Source organism: Pelophylax lessonae (assembly GCF_965119305.1).
Source record: "Pelophylax lessonae genome assembly, chromosome: 9".
Lineage (NCBI taxonomy): Eukaryota > Metazoa > Chordata > Amphibia > Anura > Ranidae > Pelophylax > Pelophylax lessonae.
In genome coordinates, this window is record NC_138776.1 from 60834155 (window position 1) to 60853946 (window position 19792).

General features: G+C 43.1%; 1 protein-coding gene across 1 annotated transcript; it reads left to right on the forward strand.

The window, feature by feature from the left end:
- The first annotated feature begins 12694 nt into the window (after nt 1-12694).
- On the forward strand, nt 12695-13992 carry LOC309563565 (C-X-C chemokine receptor type 6-like). Its single transcript, XM_082268028.1, has one exon. It carries the CDS (start codon nt 12732-12734, stop codon nt 13635-13637), a length of 906 nt encoding a protein of 301 aa, XP_082124154.1. The 5' UTR covers nt 12695-12731; the 3' UTR covers nt 13638-13992.
- The last annotated feature ends 5800 nt before the right edge of the window (nt 13993-19792 follow it).

Genomic DNA, 19792 nt, shown 5'->3' on the forward strand with positions numbered 1-19792 from the left:
AATATTAGGGGGGAAACAATTTTACCATCTATGTTTCTTTTCTGGTAATATTATTAATTTAAATTCAAGATGATTACTAAAGATGTTGTTGTACAGATCAAGAGGGTGGCCAATGTGCCAGGTATGTCATAATATGCATTCTTAAAGGGTAACTCTACTTTTGTGGGAAAAATATTAGCAAATAAAAAAATTAAATAATATAACATAAACAATTGCGATACAAGTCATATTGTAATTGAATGTTATTAAAAATTACCTTTTTCTTTTCAATCTGCAGTGATGTAATTAACTGTAAAATGCCACACAGCTACCTGGAGGTGTTCTGTACTCAGTTGGTGTACAGAACGCCCCCAGAAATTTTATTACCTGCTTGTGTGATTAGCTGACTGATTTTCCCAAAAGTCTGCACTAAGATACAAGTTATATTTTGAGCATCCTCTGCAACAAATATGTCATTTTTGGTATGATACTCTCAAAGGGAAATCACATCAAAAGCCGAGTACACAATATAAGAAAGAGGTACACTAGAAGAGGATGGTACTAATTTTACAAAAATTCTCGAACGACAAAGCCTTTTTTTTTTGTTGTTTATTGTTTGATTATGCACAGTCTTTCGTATCCGATTTCTCTTCTACGAAAACTATACGAAAACAGTACATATTAAGCAAACATTGTTAGCTCAGTTTTCGTATGAAAAAAAAATTTGAGTTTTTCTCTTATGGAAATTTTCATTTGGTTAGTCTGAATTTGATGTCAAAAGTTTTATACACACTATACGAAAATCAAGCGATTGTATGGACTTTTTCTTCCGATTTTTTTTCATAGTGTGTACCTCACTTAAAGGGATGCAGACCCTGCAATTTTTTCTTATTAGAGCCCTGCAGGTGCAGCAGCTGATACTGGGTTACAAACATCCGACTTACAAACGACTCCTACTTACAAACGGAGGGAGACAATAGGAAGTGAGAGGAAATCTAGCCTTAGGAAGGGAAATTCACTCCTGTGCGAGTTCTCATGGGAAAAAGTTGTCCCCACTGAAGCTTTATCACTAATCCTTGTTAACACAACAACCCAAAATTTTCAAAATATAGTTGTCAGAGGGACAGAAAGTGAAGTGAAATCTTCTGAACAGGGGCACAGACAGCAAAACAAATGGTACAGGGGTGTTAACCCTTCCCTATGCTATCCAAAAAACGTAAAAATTATTACTTTGACTGGAACTAAACTAAAAAAATGTACCTGTTCCAACTTACACACAAATTCGACTTAAGAACAAACCTACAGTCCCTATCTTGTTTGTAACCTGGGGACCGCCTGTAATTATAAAACAACTCCCATACATATTCACTCAGCACAGCAAACAGCTATTTCTTCAGAATAACAAAAGGTAGGAATCTGCAACAAAGTTTGTTAACCACTTAAGCCCCGGAGGATTTGGCTGCTAAACGACCAGAGGGCATTTTGCGATTCGGCACTGCGTGACTTTAACGGACAATTGCGCGGTCGTGCGACGCTGTACCGAAACGAATTTGGCGTCCTTTTTTTCCCACAAATAGAGCTTTCTTTTGGTGGTATTTGATCACCTGTGCGATTTTTTGATCACGCGCTATAAACAAAAAAAGAGCGTAAATTTTGCAAAAATAGCAATATTTTTCCCTTTTTTTTATATGAAATTCCCCCAAAAAAAAATGTAAAAATCAAAATTTTTTAATATTTTCGGCCAATTTGTTTTATGCTACCTATGTTTGGTAAAAAAAATCGCAAAAAGCGTATTTTGATTGGTTTGCGCAAAAGTTATTGCGTTTACTAACAAAGGGAAAGATTTTTGTCATTTTTGTTGTTTTTTTTTTTAACGCGTAATGGCGGCGATCTGCGATTTTTTTTGCGGTACTGCGACATTGCGGCGGACAGATCGGACCCTTGACTGACATTTTTGACACTTTTGGGGTTACCAGTGACATTTCTACAGTAATCAGTGCTATACATATGCACTGTTACTGTAAAAATGCACTGGTAGTGAAGGGGTTAACTTTATTTGAGAGGGAGGGGCTGTGTGTGTCCCTAGGGGCGTGATTCTAACTGTGATTGGCTGTGCCTTCAACTGTATGCAGAGTGATCAATGGATCTACATAGTAGATCCATGTGATCAGCTCTCATACAGAGAGGAGAATGACAGGCAGCTTGTTTACACAAGCTGCCTGACTATCTCCCTCTCCCCCGCCGATCGCAGAGTGGCCGGCGGCGATCGGGTCCGCCGGTCACGCGCGCGGGGGGGTCCGTGACCACGCGGGAGCGGGAGCGCGCCTCCGGCGGCACGCGCTCGCTCCCTAAACCCTCACAGGCGAGCGACGTAGACCTACGTCACTTTGCCTGTGAGGGGCTGACCGCCGCCGTAGATAGTCGTGCGGCGGTCGGCAAGTGGTTAAAATCCCTGTAATGTACAGAAATCACCCAGAGGGGAACGTTTTTTTTTTTTCTCAACAAAAGTGGAGTTACTTTTTAACTACCTCACATCCGCGCTACAGCCTATATATGGCTGCAGCGCGGACTTGAATTTTCGGGAGGCCGTTTTTAAACGGCCTCCCAGAAAGACTCTCCCCGCGCGCTTCCGCGAGCGCGCATCGGGGAGAATCTGTGTCGGCCGTGTCCCTTGGACACAGCCGATCACAGATCGTGGTAAATGGCCAATCACAGTGGCCATTCACCACGTGATCAAGCCGTCCAATGAGAGATGATCTCATATGTAAACATATGAGATCATCTCTCATCGCCGGCGCTCCTTCCTCACACAGAGCCTGCAGTGTGAGGAAGGAGGGGGAGCCTCACAGCGCCGGGGACACACAGCAATGTAATCAGGGCACTGATCACCAGTGCCCTGATTACTAAAGGTAAAAAAATACACAAATTGCCCCCCCATCAGTGCCTACAGTGCCCGCCATCAGTGCCCCCCATCAATGCCCACAATCAGTGCCCATAGTGCTGCCAGTCAGTGCCCATCAGTGCCTGCTCATCTAGGCACTGATGAGCACTGACTGGCAGCACTATGGGCACTGAGTGTGGGCACTGATGGTGCTGCCCATCAGTGCTCATCAGTGCCGCCCAACAGTGCTCAGCAGTGCCACCCGTCAGTGTCCATCAGTGCCATCCATCAGTGCCGCCTCTCAGTGCCCAGCAGTGCCACCTCTCAGTGCCCAGCAGTGCCGCCTCTCAGTGCTCATCAGTGCCGCCTATCAATGCCGCCTATCAGTGCTCTTCAGTGTGGCATATTAGTACCTCCTCATCAGTGCCCATAAGTGCCACCTCATCAGTGCCCATAAGTGCCACCTCATCAGTGCCCATAAGTGCCACCTCATCAGTGCCCATCAGTGCAGCCTATCAGTGCCCATCAGTGCCGCCTCATCAGCGCACATCAGTGAAGGAGAAAATTTTATTTTCAAAATTTACTCGCAGAAAATAAGAAAAACTTTTTTTTTTCAAAATTTTCTGTCTTTATTCTTTTTTTTTGTAAAAAATAAAAAACCCAGAGATGATTACAAACCACCAAAAGAAAGCTCTATTTGTGTGAAAAAAATGATAAAAATTTTATATGGGTACAGTGTAGCATGACCGCGCAATTGTCAGTCAAAGTGTGACAGCACTGAAAGCTGAAAATTGGCCTGGATGGGAAGGGTGTTTAAGTGCACAGTAGGCAAGTGGTTAAATTTAAAAACATCAAGTTTAGTGATTACGCTTATGTACCACCTTTTTTTACAAAAAGAGAAAAAGGCTAAGAAAAACTACTCCATCCATATATATCGCTAGAAAAATGTGGTACCGGACTTTACTGGTACCAAGAGGGAAAAGGCTACATCTAATTATAGTATAAAATAACAATGTTTATTACAAAGATTATAAAAAATATTTACATAAAAACAAGAGAAAAAGCTCTAGTTGAATAACATTCATAGTGTGAGGCAACAATCAATACGTCTTTGTTAAATATTCCGAGAGGTCAACGCGTTTCACGTTTTCGCTTCATCAGGACCTTGATAACTTGGCAGCAAGGAAATGTATCCTATACAACAGAGAAAATACAGTGTTTAATACATTTATGTATCTCAAAGAGCAGCATTCTGTATCACTACATTGACTCACTCATCAACCCGAGAGTTCCGGCAATGATAGTGGAATGACTTGCGGTGCAAAATGGATATCAAAGATGGTGCAGAAGTGTGATATATATATTGGCGTAGACAAAAACGGCCCTATGTAAAATCAGGAAAAATTTTGGTAACTCGTTTGTACTGAACAGGCTCTAGTATGGTCAGTCCCCCAAACCATTATACTACTTACTTGACTATAGAATAGCGTGGGAGAAATGGGAGAAATGGTACAGCAGATGCAAACGGGTCTTGATAATAAACCAACCCTCAATGGAAAGATAAATCAACCTAAGGAACCATTAATTAAAAAATAATAAATACCAAATTGCTATAAAAGCAAACAAAATATGCAAATGATCCTCAGAGTGGACATAATTACCCGTGACTATATAGCATAAGCTCCAACTTCTCAAGAGGGAATCAGGCAATTCAGTGAGTGTAGTTTAAGAGTAATAAAATTGCTCCCATATGCCAGCATAAAAAATATAATACACCTGAAAAGCATCAGAAGACAGATACAACAGTTAAGGTCAGGGGGATATATATCATAAACTGACTGAGATCCAGTCAGGTAAAAAGAGTAAATCTCAACAAACAGTCTCCAACTATAGTCCTCCACCATTAACAGATTAACAATTGGGATCTATCCTGGTTTATATCTGTTTTTGACGCCATTACATACAAAATATGATGTCATTACTTTGCACCAATGACTAGTTTTGGTAAATCGGAATGAATAAGTTAAAAAAAAAACAATGTATGGTGTGCTGTAATAAATAGGTCCACCATGGCCTACAACAGTATCTGGCATATGGGGACACAAAGTACCTCCGTAAATGGAGACAGTCACCGGCGTCCGCCCGGCCAATCAGCATGTAGATGCATTACACCAATTACTGCCCATCGTGTGCGCCTGTGTAGTCCGAATCAGCCCACGCATGCGCAAAACAATCATGTACGCGCATGCGCAAAACCAACAGTCATCAGATAGACGTGGACCCACAACAAAAGTCAGTGAGTGACTGCAAAAGGCCAAAAACACAGCAAAATGGGCCGGTGCTCAAACCACGCCCACTGCACAACAGGCAAGACACCCAACAGCAGATAGGGCTAGCATTGCAAAAACACACAACAAAACAACCGCCAAAATGCACACCAATACAAAGAAAATAAACAATGATATCATATAAATAATTACTGGCCCCCATATTTATCCACCACCGCAACTTCACCACCTTAGAAAAACTGATGGACATGTACATGCACCATCAGTTCCCAGATATTTTCCATAGATTGTTAGTTCTGTTCACGTATGAGAAACATTTTTGAGTTTGTCCCTTATGGAAATTTTCGTTTGGTTAGTCTGAATCGAATGTCAAATGTTACACACTATACAAAAATCAAGCGATTGTACGGAATTTTTCTTCTGATTTTTTTTCATAGTATGTACCCCACTTAAAGGGATGCAGACCTTGCAATTTTCCTCATTAGAGCCCTGCAGGTGCAGCCGCTGATAATTATAAAACAACTCCCATACATATTCACTTTGCACATGGATACAGAGAAGCAACCAGCTATTCCTTCAGAATAACAAAAGGTAGGAATCTGCAACACAGTTTGGTAAAATCCATGCAATGTACATAGATCACCCAGAGGGAACTCCACAAAAGTGGAGTTACTCTTTAAATTTAAAACATCAACAGTTTAGTGATTACTCTTTTGTACTGCCAACTGTAAGTATAATTCTTTTTAGCAAGGGTTTCCCAAGACCTGAACAATATTTCAAGGGTTTCTCTGGGGTAGAATGGGTTTGAAGGCTGTTGTAGATTGTTGATGAAAGGTGTATCAGATTGCTTTAGAGCAGGGGTCTCCAAACTACGACCTGCGGGCTAAAACCACCCGGCTACAAAATGTTACTTGACCAGCAGCAACATGACTAGCAATGGATGTGCCGGTCTGTGTATTGTGATACAGAGACCAACACATCCACTGCCAGCCACACAGACATTATCCTAACCTAATCCCCAACACAGATTTACTCCCCCTCTACTGTGTATAGTTGCTAGAACTGCCGGCATACTAACAACCAGTGAAAAGATTGCACTGCCCCCAGCATTTACAGGAGGTCTGGACCTCCTCCATCCAGACCTGCTCTACCTCCGTGCTTCTTCTCTACCACCTAAAAAGTAAAGGTGGGAACTCTGCTGGGCATTCGTGAATGTAAGGAGGGGCTCTGGTGGGCACTCATGAATTTAAAACGGGAGACTCTGGTGGACACTCGTGGATGTTATGGGGGACTCTCGTGGCTGTAAGGAGGTACTCTAGTGAGCACCCTTGAATGTAAGGGGGGGGGGACTCTGTGGGTACTCCATGATGGGGGGAGGAACTCAAATGGGCTTCCTGAATGTACGGGGTAACCTATTAAGTCATTAAAAAAAAAAATTCAGACTGCAAATATTTGTTAAAAATAACATGCGGCCCTCGTACTGAAAAATGTATAGATCTCGCCTTAGAGGATCAGGGAGAATTTTTTTCCCTTTTTGAGCATCATGCTTTATAGGGTCAATGGTAGTTAAGGTTCTAAGGGTGCAAGTTTTTTATTATATTTTTTTTCTTTTAGTTGAACTTGATGGAAATATATTTTCTTTTCGTACATCACGGGACACAGAGCCATAAATCATAACATATGGGACGTCCCAAAGCAATGCATCTGAGGGGAGGGGGACACCAAAAAATACTGCCAACTGACCCTTAACAGAAGGATTACACTGCTGCCTGCAGCACACTGGGGCCAAAAGCAGACTTCTCCTGGGTCCCAACATCCACTCTATAGAAACGAGTGAACGTATGCACCGACCACCAGGTCGCAGCCTTGCAAATCTGAGCTACAGAGGTTTGATGGCAAAGTGCCCAAGAGAGAGAGTTTGCTCCATATGTTTGTTATGTTTCAAAGAAGAAGAAAGAAGATTATGCTATCATACCCCAAACAAAGATCACTGGATCTAAGGGGTTAGCTATCGGATCCATCTAAAACAGTCAATGGACTAAAAAGTTGGTACCCGAGCCTCGGGAAGCAGATACAAGGTTTTGCCTGTAACGCTGTCTGTTTTAGGCACTGGACCCTTGGAATACCAAACCCCAAAGGCTCTCCATGCAGGGTGCTCTACAGGTTCAAGGCCGTGGCCCCTCTTATATAGGGGATCCAGTCCTTGAAGGTCTCTAAGACAATGCTCACTGTGAGGAGTGAAGATTGGATTCTTGCTTATATCAGTTTCCTGCGGCAGGACTGGTAAGTCTATTTTAATTTATTTACACAGCAAACAAAAACCTTAAAAGGTTAAAAATTGCAAAATTGTAAATATTTTATGCACTGTTCCCTTTAATAAGATTACAGAGACTTTTGCCAAGTGTATTTCTGCTTGTAATTACATTGTAGCAGGTTTATGCAAAGTATGTTTAAAGTATATTTAAAGCATATTGTTACGCTGTTTCTTACCCTGAGCTGATCACCTAAAAGGTATCAGCTGTGACAAACACGATTCAGCCTAAACTGCTCTCACCCCCATTTGTTTGTTGTGTTTGCCCTGGCGCATGAGCGTCCGCATGTTCGCCTCTGCTGGATCGCGTGTCTATGGCGTAGGCCTATTCACGCGCAGGAATATTTGCATTTAAGTACAGGCGTATGCCACGTGGTGGGCGTGTTCTAACGCAAATTGGCATGCACGTGGACGCCATGCACCACGCCGCACATGCATAAAAGGGTACATTCTGCAAGGAACTGTTTCCAACACACTAGCCCCTGTCACAGGCTGAAACTGACGCAGAGCAGCAGCAGCTGGGTTGCGTGAGTCACTGTGGGTGTATGTTACGGGCACTAATAGGTCCTGTATCTTAGGTAATCAGTGTTGTGTGCATTAGGCTGTATAAGCTTGGCAAAGACCTTGAGTACACTTTAAATGTAGTACCTCAAGTTTGTCTTGCTATAAAGCAATGTTTGCCCGAAAAAAGTCTGGAGGGAGCACAGTTGGAAAGGGCACTATGATGCCACCGTCAGGCCCTGAAGGTCCTAGTCGTGCTTCCACTGTGTCTACTCCTCCTGATAAGCCAGAGGCAATTAGCCAATCTGAGCCATAACTGTTGTCAGACATAGTAGCTACTCCGTGTACTTCTGTTACCAAGGACAATTTGCCATTGGCATTAGCCAGCCTAGAGGGTAGGATTGCTGACATAATTGCAGCACTACATGGAGGAAAGAAGCGGGTTAGATCCCCCTCTCCTGAGCCAACCCCTGAATCAGTTCAGGATTGGGCAGAGGATGTGGAAGATGTAGCTAAGGTTGACCCTATAGAAGGTCAAGCTGAAATTTCCACTTTCGGGGAGTCAGAGTAATAGGAATCTCTATCAGCCTCTCAATCCCAGAAATTGTTTAGCCAGTCTCTTGCTGAGATGGTCCTGGTTGAGTTTAAGCTCTCTCCCTTAGAGACAACTGAAACCTCTTTTTCCTCCCTAGGCTCATTGCGCCCTCCTCAGAGTCCTCAGTCATTTCCCATGTGCATCCACTCTTGGAGCAAGAAGAGTATAATAACTGGGATCATCCAGATAGGATGTTTGTTCCTCCTAAAAGGTTTTCATTGTTATATCCTATGGATGATAAGTTTTTTAAGAGATGGAAAATTCCCACTGTGGATGCAGCCATTTCTTCGGTTAACAAGAATTTAACCTGTCCTCTGGATAATGCCCAGGTTTTTAAGGATCCAGTGGATAAAAAGTTGGAATCCTTATTGAAAGCCTCCTTTGCGGTTGCAGGTTCTGTAATTCAACCAGCAGTAGCAGCCATAGGAGCGTGTCAGTCTTTGAAAGACCGCATAAAGCGAGTGGCCAAGACAGTTCCTTCTCAAGGAGAGTCTGTGGAAGATCTGTCAGATCTACCTCGCACTTTTTGTTTCATAGTTGATGCTCTTACGGACTCCATAAGGCAAATGTCACGGCTTGCTCTGATGACAGTGCATATGTGCAGAATCATTTGGTTAAAGAGCTGGTCTGCAGAATTACCATGTAAAAAATGACCGACTAGCTTCCCCTTTCAGGGAGAGCGCCTTTTTGGTGATGATCTGGATAAATTGATCTGGATAAATTGATCTGGGGGGGGGGGAAGAGTACGTTGCTACCTGTAAAGAGGGAGAGCAGGCATACCTGTAAAGAGGGAGAGCAGGCATCCTTCCTTTAAGATCCCCAGCACACATAATACCAGTGCTTCCAATTCCAGGCAGTGGTGACGGCCTCAACCATCTGCATCCAGATTCAAGTCTTCTGGGCAAGGTTAGAAAAAGCCCTGGGCCCAGAGATTAGCCAAGTCTAAGCCCTCTCAGTGAAGGGGTGCCCCCATTCGCCTGGGTGGGGGGAAGGCTTCTGCAGTTCTCAGAGGCATGGGTGGAGTTAATTCAAGACAACTGGGTTGTCTCCACCATTTCACAGGGATACAAGCTGGAATTTCGGGTGTTCCCACATCCTCTGTTTGTGAGGTCAAGTATACCAACAGATCCCCTAAAATAAAGATTTCTCTTTCAGACATTGGACCAGCTGAGAGCTCAGAGGGTGATAGCCGAGGTTCCAGAAAACTAAAGGTTCAAGGGTTTTTACTCAAACCTATTCATAATCCCCAAACCAAACGGGGATCTGAGACCTATTTTGGATCTCAAGGCACTGAATCAGTTTCTGAACTTTCGTTCTTTCCACATGGAGTCAATTAATTCAGTCATAGCCTCCCTGCAGGGAGAGGAATTTCTAGCATCCATAGACATCAAGGATGCATATCTTCAGGTGCCTATATTTCAGACCCATCAAAAGTTCCTTCGTTTTGCAATTGGAAACCATAATTTCCAGTTTGTGGCCCTGCCCCTCAGGTTGGCAAAAAGCTCCAAGAGTGTTCACAAAGATACTAGCTCCAGTATTGGTTGTTCTAAGGTTCCGAGGGATATCTGTAATAGTATATCTGGTTGATCTATTACTAATTAATCGATCAGCGTCGGCTCTAAGCTGAAATATCGTTCAGACGGTACATTTTTTTGGAACGTCTGGGTTGGATATTGAACTTAGTAAAGTTAGCATTACAGCCAGTCCAGCGTCTGGAATACCTGGGGCTTCTTGTCGACACCGTGCAGGCAAAGATATTCTTGCCAGCAAGAAGGGTCTCAGACCTGAAGGGTCAGTTTCGGTCTATAGTAAGACTGAGATATCCGTCTATATGTCTTTGCATGATGTTACTGGGGAAGATGGTGTCCACATTCGAGGCAATTCTCTATGCTCAATTCTATGCCACACCCTTGCAGAACAATGTTCTGTCTGTGTGGAACGGAAAAATTCAGTCCTTGGACCGGTCCATTTCTCTGCTACCAAGAGTACGACAGAGTCTGAATTGGTGGTTGTTGACCAGAAATCTGGAAAAGGGGAAATCCTGCCAGTCTCTACAGCTGGGGAGAGGTTCTGGAGGGAGCCACTGTCCAGGGGAAATGGTCTTGGCTAGAGAGTCGTCTCCCCATCAACATTTTGGAAATTTCGAGCTGTCAGTCGAGCTCTGAAATTCTGGATTCCCAGACTTCAGCGTCACCCTGTCAGGGTGCAATCAGACAATGCCACGGCTGTGGCTTATGTCAACCATCAAGGATGCACAAGGAGTCGATCAGCCCAGAAAGAAGTGGATTATCCTGTCCTGGGCAGAAAAGTTTGTGCCATGCCTGACAGCAGTGTTCATTCCAGGATTAGAGAACTGGCAGGCAGATTTCTTGAGCCGTCAACAGATGTTTCCAGGGGAATGGTCTTTACATCCTGAGATCTTTCAATTTATATGCCTACGCTGGTGGGTCCCAAACGTAGATCTGTCGGCATCCATTTTCAATAACAAATTGGGATCCACTCGCAGTCAGAGTGGATGCCTTGGTGACTCCTTGGGAGGAGTATTCCCTGATCTATGCCTTTTCTCCGGTCCAGCTGTACAGTCTCTAAATTTTTAATGGCTTGGCTATTGAAGCCCTAATATTGGAAGAGCAGGGTATATCTGGCCCCGCAGTTCATACACTGATAAATGCCAGGAAGCCAGTCTCTAGAAATATTTATTACAGGGTCTGGAAATCTTACATTGCCTGGTGTGAAGCCAGGAAATGGCATCCCTGCACATATATTATTGGGAGAATTCTATCCTTCCTGCAAGCAGGGGTAGATATGAAATTAGTCCTGAGCATGATTAAAGGAAAGATTTCAGCTTTATCGTTTTTTTTCCAGGAACCAATCGCTTCCCATTCATTGGTTCAAACCTTCGTCTGGGGAATATTGCATTTGCTTCCACCAGTGAAGCCATCGTTGTGTACTTGGGACCTAAATTTGGTGTTGGCAGTTTTGCAAAAACAGCTTTTTTAACCTCTGAGGCAGGTTCCCCTGGTTCTTTTCACTAAGAAACTGGCTTTTTGATTGCAATAATTTTGGCTAGAAGGGTATTGAAAATAGTAGCTCTTTCTTGTAAAGAGCCATTCTTGATATTTTATCAAGATAGGGTAATTTTACATCCTCATCCAGATTTTTTGCCCAAGGTAGTGTCCGCCTTTCATTTGAATAAGGACATTATCAGAGGAGGAAAAGTTATTGCATTCTCTTGATGTAATGCGTGCACTTGATTTATTTACAGGAAACAGCTCAGATTCGTAAGACCGAGAGCTTGTTTGTACTCCCAGAAGGCCCCAGAAAAAGATTGGCAGCATCTAAATCAACCATTTCTTTTTGGATTCCCCAGGTTATTACCCAGGCGTATGGTTTTGTAGGAAAGGTTCCACCTTTTCCTGTAAAGGCACATTCTTGGGCACTTCGCAATCAAGCCTCTATGGCTCAGATTTGCAAGGCTTCAACCTGGTCGTTGGTGCATACTTTCACTGGTTTCTATAGAGTGGATGTTGGGCCCAGTAGAAGTCTGCTTTTGGCCACAGTGTGCTGCAGGCAGCGGTGTAATCCTTCTGTTAAGGGTCAGATGGCAGTATTTTTTGGTGTCCCCCTCCCCTCAGATGCATTGCTTTGGAACGTTCCATATGTTATGATTTATGGCTTTGTGTCTTGTGAGGTACAAAAGGAAAAATTGATTTTTAATTCATACTTACCTGTAAAACCCATTTCTTGAAGTACATCACAGGACACAGAGGTCCCTCGCCTCTTCTATGGGGTCTTTATTGCTTGCTACAAAACTGAGGTACTTCCTGTGCGGGAGGGGTTTTATAGGGGGTCATCAATTCTGATTGGTTGCCAGTGTCCTTCACCTATAGGTGGCTATATAACCATATGTTATGATTAATGGCTCTGTGTCCTGTGGATTTTACAGGTAAGTATGAATTAAAATCTATTTTTTTTAAGCCTGACTAAATAAACTAGCAAAAGGTTTGGACCAGATATACATAAAGAACAAGAGTTGCTCTTCTATCTACACATTCCTGTCTGTAGCTCTAACACTTGTATTTTTCTGTTAATATTTAGATGGATTCCCTAAACATCAACGATTATTTAAACCCTGAACCTGATCTTCACCCTATCTATGATCTCTACCTCCCAATCATGTACTCCATCACCTGTGCAGCTGGCTTGCTGGGCAACGTGCTGGTCATTGTTGTGTTTGTCTTCTATGAAAAGAAAAAGACGCTGACAGAGGCATTTTTCCTTAATCTGGCTGTGGCTGATATTTTGTTTCTTTGCACGCTTCCATTTCTTGTCTGTCAGCTGCTCAACAAAGGTTGGATCTTTGGAGACATCATGTGTAAAATAGTTTTTGGGATGTACAAGGTGAACCTCTACACATCAATGCTCACCCTCACCGCTATTACCTTTGACCGCTTTATCTCTATTGTTAAAGGGGTGAAAGCGCAAAAATACCAACAACGCAAGCACAGGTGGGGCGTCGGGATGTGCGCCTCCATCTGGGTGATTGCTTTGCTCCTTGCTGTGCCGCAGTTTAAATTCTGTAAGGTTGAAGATAAGTTCTGCATGGAAGACTATGGTGAAAAAAAACTGATGATAACCGTATACTCATTCCAGCTGGCTGTCGGCTTTTTCCTGCCGTTTTCGACCATGGTGATCTGTTACAGTTTTATTCTGAACACTTTAATTCGTTCTAAGAGTTTACAGAAGAAAAAATCCATCCGAATCATCCTGACGCTGGTGGTGGTTTTCATTGTCACCCAGCTGCCCTTTAATGTGACTTTTCTGATGTGTCTAATACAGGAAGAACACATCCAGTTAATAGAAGCCATGGTAATACTGGAAGGTGTGGCATATCTTCACGCCTGCTTGAACCCAATCTTATATTTCTTTGTTGGTACCAAATTTAGAAACAGCTTCTGGAAGATGCTGAAATGTTTCCAATTGGCTAAAGGACATGAAGAGCCAAGCCGAGGAACTGAGGGAAGTTCCAAAGTCGCTTCTGGTTCTACCCACATAGAAGCATTCAGCCTTGTGCAGACATAGAGGAGAGAATGAGTGACTTGATTCTGTGCTTTTAAGCTTCCTCTGTTATCACTGTTAAAATGTAATGTGATATGCAAACTGTTGGCGCTATATATATATCATGTATAATATTAATAATTACCGCCATTCCTGCTGCATGGATCTGCCCTACCCCCTACTTACTGCCATTGCTGAGGCACAGATATGCCCCACCCCCTCATTACTGTCAACACTGCCGCACATATTCCCTCACCCCCCCATTAGTACCATTGCTGCCATGTAGATGCCTTCTAGATTGTAAGCTCTATAGGGCAGGGCCCTCTGATTCTTCCTGTGTTGAATTGTATTGTAATTGTACTGTCTGCCCTCTCATTGCAAGGCGCTGCATCATATAAATAATATAAAATCCTGTATCATATAAATAATAATATATAGATCCACCTCACCCCCTGCAAGTGGGGATGGGGAAGTAAATGGGAGTGAGAGAGTGAAGAGAACTGGACGGTCTAGGAAGGTTGCTTTTTTTTTTTTTTTTTTTTAAGTAGGCAAAAAGTTTACTGATGACTGATATAAAATGATGTACAGTATATGAATATATACAAACAAACTAAACATAAAGAAACAACCCCCTGGTGACATTGAAGGTGCTAAAGAGAGCATAGAAACAATGAAATCCTGCACAATTGGTCATATAGCTGGCAGCACACAAACAAGAAAATTAGAAAAGGGTTCTTCAAGTAATAGAAAAAATAAAATAAAATGTTTCTTCCCCATCTTTTTTGAGAGTACAGAAACTAAGACATGCAGAATCTTAGGAACACTTATCTACTGTTCCCAATCTACGACCCCAGATTTTTATTGTTTTTGTTAGGACAGCCTCTGTGGACATATATTCATTTCCTTATTGGAAGGGTGTTATTAATTTCGGCTATCTATTCCTGTAATGTGGGAGATTTAGTCTGTATCTAGTGGCGAGCCACCAGTTTCCTGACACTAAACAGAATTTCATGTAGGAAAGTAGTTAAATGTTTATCAACATCCGGTTCGGGGAATAATCCCAATAAGCATATTTTAGGGTCCAGATATAATGGAGATTCTATGCGATCGTGCAGAAACTGAATTACCTGTGCCCAAAAAACGGTGACTTGTGGACAGTGCCAGAGTAAATGCCAAAATGTACCTTGAGATAAATGACATTTAGGACATTAGGGGTCATGATAGGCCCTTTGCACAATGTAAAGCTGAGGAAGGCAGTTAGAGATTTTGGGGGAGACCCTTTTACAGGAGTCTAAGACCTCTTCTCATCCCTCGTCCTCTATAGCAGGGGTCTTCAAACTATGGCCCTCCAGTTGTTCAGGAACTGCAATTCCCATCATGCCTAGTCATGTCTGTGAATGTCAGAGTCTTACAATGCCTCATGGAATTTGTAGTTCTGCAACAGCTGGAGGGCCGTAGTTTGAAGATCCCTGCTCTATAGTCCCTATAGCACTGTACCAATGAGATTTATTAGTGTAGGCCAAAGTTGAGGCCAGTGGGGTAAGGAGACACTCGTACATTGTGGTTATTAATTTGTGGGGTTCTTCCTCATATATCACCGTCAACAGGGACAAAGAGTTGAGGACTGGGAATGTGTTAGTAAATTGTTTCGTTAAGGCATGCTGCATCTTTAGGTAGCGGAAAAACATAAAGTTTGGAAGGGAAAACTCCTGTTTCAGAGCATCCAAGGTCTTTAAATCCCCATTTGATAAAACACGGCATCAAAGGTCTTTGATTCCCTACTTGAAAAAACATGGGACAAAAGATCTACCCCTTTAGAAATCCAAAGTTTGTGGTCTGGAATAGATAAAAGTTTGGGTAATAACTTGTTGGACCAAAGGAAGTATTGACATGGAGGTGTGGAGCATTCATTTTGATCATAGAAAGGTCCTAAATAAGTTTGTGATGGAAGGCTTTACCCTTACGAGAGGGCCGTGTAATCGATCCCCCAATTCCCCTAAGAATGTCACAGGGGAGGCTGTAATAGTACACAGTGCTAAGCACTGCTACCTTTCTGTGAGAGGAAACACTCTCCACGTCACTCCCAGACAGACACGGATCCAATGAAGGACTTCCTCTTCTGTGGTTTGCAGGGCATTATTCCAGAACTCCCAGGCAGCAGGCAGACAAAGGGAACCTGCTCCTCTCAGCCAATACAGCTTGTCGATAGAGTCGGCTAGCTGGGGCTTTAACAGACAGGCGGAGCTCAGAGGAAAGCGGAAGTTCAGGTTGGTAAACGTCCCTACCTCACATTTTCCTTCCGTTTTCGTTTGTTGGTAAAAATTGGAATTGATTTTCATTAGGGATGCACCGAAATGAAATTCTTGGCCGAAGCCGAATAATAATGAAATGCTTGGCCGAAGGCCGAATACCGAATGCGGTGTTTCGCATTTTTTCCATTTATTTTGCCAATTTTTAGGGGGCACGCTGATGGGCACATTTTATGTTAGGGGGCACGCTGATGGGCACATTTTATGTTAGGGGGCACTCTGATGGGCAAAACAAAACATTTAAATCAGCGTTGCTCTTAACATAAAGTATGCCCATTAGCGTGCCCCTTAACATAAAATATGCCCATCAGAGTGCCCCTTAACATAAAATATGCTCATCAGCATGTCCCTTAGCATAAAATAAGGGGCACGCTGATGGCCACATTTTATGTCAAGGGAGCACTCTGTTGGGCACATTTTTTTCTTTTTTTTTTAAGGGGCACTTTATAGGGCACTCTAATGAGCATGGCAAGTGGCAACATATGGCAAAATATGCCAGTCTGCACACTAATGCTTGTGCAGCTACCGTATTCTCCCCCAAATGTGCTCCACATACCTGAACTGCAGCCAGGTCGGAGCCAAAAGCCGCGAACAGGGGGGCGGGGCGTGCACATAGTGTCACGCTCGCTGGACCTAGTGTGAAGGAGCCGCAGTCAGGAGCAGGGGGCGGGACGCGCGCGTGACGTCACACCCCCTACTCGCGGCCGGACAGGACACCGGCGGCGTGTGAGCAGGGAGCCGGGAGCCGCAATGAGGAAGGGGACTGAAGGACTCCTAGGTAGCGGGCTCGCGGTCCGGGCGGAAGCATCGCGCGGGCCGCCATTTAGTGACCGCCGCTGACATTGTTCGGCACAAATTTATTCGGCCTTTTTACTTATTCGGCCGAACACCGAAAGTGCTATTTTTTCTATTTTCGGCCGAATAATGTTCGGCCGCCGAACATTCGGTGCATCCCTAATTTTCATCATAGTTTTCGTCAATTGATTAAAGTGATTCTAATGGCAGAAGGTTTTTTTATCGTAATGAATTCTATACATAAGGAGAAAAAAAACTTGAGTGTGCAGCAGCCCCCCCAAAACATACCAGAGCCCCATGTTGATCCAACAACTTGCACAAGTGCCTCAGCCGTCCTGGACTATCCCCCCTGATTGGCTGGGACACAGCAACGGTGCCATTGGCTCCTGCTGCAGTAAATAAAAGTCAGTTAGCCAATGAGGAGAAAGAGGGGGCAGGGCTGAACCAGGGCTCCATGTCTGAATGGACACACAGATCTGCAGCTCAGCTCGGATCCCCCCATAGCAAGAAGAGGAGGATCTGGACTGCTCTGTGCAAAACCACTGCATGTATGTGACTTTGTGCGTGGGATTTTGGGGGCACGCGCATGTGATTAAACACAGCGGGAGCCAAACGGCGGGTCCGGCTGTCGCGATGGCCGCAGATTGTTCGGGGAATGAGAGAACGGCGGTTTGCCTATGCAAACAAGGCAGACCACTGTTCTGTCAGGGAGGAAAATAGAGATCCTGTGTTTCAGCTAAGCTGAAACACAGATCTCTCTTTTCCTGTAGTACATTGACTCCCCTCCACAGTTAGAAAGAACTTCCTAGGAGCACACTTAATCCCTTGATTGCCCCTAGTGTTAACCCCTTCCCTGTCAGTGTCATTTATAGAGTAACAGTGCATTTTTTTTAGCATCATTGTATTGGTGTCACTGGTCCCCCAAAACGTGTAAATTAGTGTCAGATTTGTGTGCTGCAATGTCGCAGTCCCGCTAAAAATTGCTGATCCCCGCCATTACTAGTAAAAACAGAAAAAAAAAATAAAAAGTCCATAAATGTATCCCATAGTTTGTAGACGCTATTACTTTTGTGCAACCCAATCAATATACACTTATTAGGATTTTTTTCTTACCAAAAATATGTAGCAGAATCATATTGGCCTAAACTGATGAAAAAATTAGATTTTTTTTTTCTTTTTATTGGGAATGTTTTATAGCAGAAAATAAAAAAATATATATATTTTTTTTTTTAATTGTGGTCCTTTTTAGTTTATAGCCCAAAAAATAAAAACTGCAGAGGTGATCAAATACCACCAAAAGCAAGCTCTATTTGTGGGGAAAAAAAAGACATTGATTTATTTTTGGTACAGCGTCGCACGACCACACAATTGTCCATTAAAACAATACATTGCCATATCGCAAATAAAATGGCCTGGTCATTGAGGGGGTAAAACCTTCCGGAGCTGAAGTAGTTAATTCTAATTTTATTTTCATTCAGTTTTCATCACTGACAAAAACTATGTCTAAAAAATGTCGTCAACGAATTTAACCACTTCTGGACCGGAAGGTTTTGGCCCCTTAATGACCAGGCCATTTTTTGCGATACGGCACTGCGTTTCTTTAACTGACAATTGCACGGTCGTGCGACAATGTACCCTAAAAATATTGATGTCCTTTTTTCCTACAAATAGAGCTTTCTTTTGGTGGTATTTGATCAGCTGTGCAATTTAAATTTTTTGTGCTATAAACAAAAATAAAAGCGACAATTCTGGAAAAAAAAAAACAATATTTTTCACTTTCTGCTATATAACATTCACCAAAAAAATTTAAAAAATTTGATTTTTTTCAACATTTTAGACCAATTTGTATTCTGCTACATATTTTTGGTAAAAAAAATAGCAATAAGCGTATTTTGATTTTGATATTGGTTTGCGCAAAAGTTATCGCACCTACAATCTAGGAGAGAGGTTTATGTCATTTTTATTTATTTTTACTAGTAATGGTGGAGATCAGCGATTTTTAGCAGGACTGCGACATTGTGGCGGACAGATTGGACCCCTAACTGACATTTTTTACACTTTTGGGGGTACCAGTGACATTACTACAGTAATCAGTGCTAAAAATATGCACTGTTACTGTAATAATGACACTGGCAGGGAAGGGGTTAACCCAGGGGTGATCAAAGGGTTGTGTGAGCCTAGGGGGGTGTTTTCTAACTGTAAGGGGGAGGGGCTTGTGGAATCAACACAGAGACCTGTGATCCTAAATAGGAGGAATACAGGCGCTCTGTGATCATTCCAGAGAGAACAACGGTCTGCTGTGTTTACAACAGCAGACCGGCGTTCTCTCTTAGCGAAGAGCGATCGCGGGTTCCTGGCAGGAATCGCGACTGCCGATCCCGTGGATCGGCTTCCCCCGCTTCCTAAGTGGGGCGGGAGGTACGGCGGTTCGTGCAACCGAGCCAGCCTGCCATAGTAGATCAAGATGTTAACAATGATTCCTTTTGGTAGTCAGTGATTGAACATATTCCCTGTGTGACCGGCCATGACACATAACCAGTTTTGGTCTGTAAGTCACAAGAATGGGCTCCACTGTTTTTCACCTGTTTCCCCTGCGGTTCCAGCACTCATGCATTCTTCCCTCATAAGGAATGGGCAATTTTTGTTAACAGGCCATAAAGCCTATTCATTGCACTGGCACCTTTTTTATTTTATTTTATATTTATTTATTTTATTTAATTTTTCATCATGTGTATGTCACTCTGCACTTACAGTATATGTATTCTATATATGTATTCAATATATATAGTATATATTGTAGGGTGTGGGTTTTCAGGTCTACCCTGTAGTCTAGGTAGAACAGGGATCTTCAAACTACAGTCCTCCAGCTGTTGCGGAACTACACATGCCATGAGGCATTGTAAAACTCTGACATTCACAGACATGACTAGGCATGATGGGAATTGTAGTTCCTGAAAAACTGGAGGGCCATAGTTTGGAGACCCCTGAGGTAGAAGATGTGTGGCCCGTGGGTTCCTTCTTCCAGTTTTTTGCCTTTGGGGAGGTCTCTCTTTGGGAGAGCCCTTCAGCTAGTAT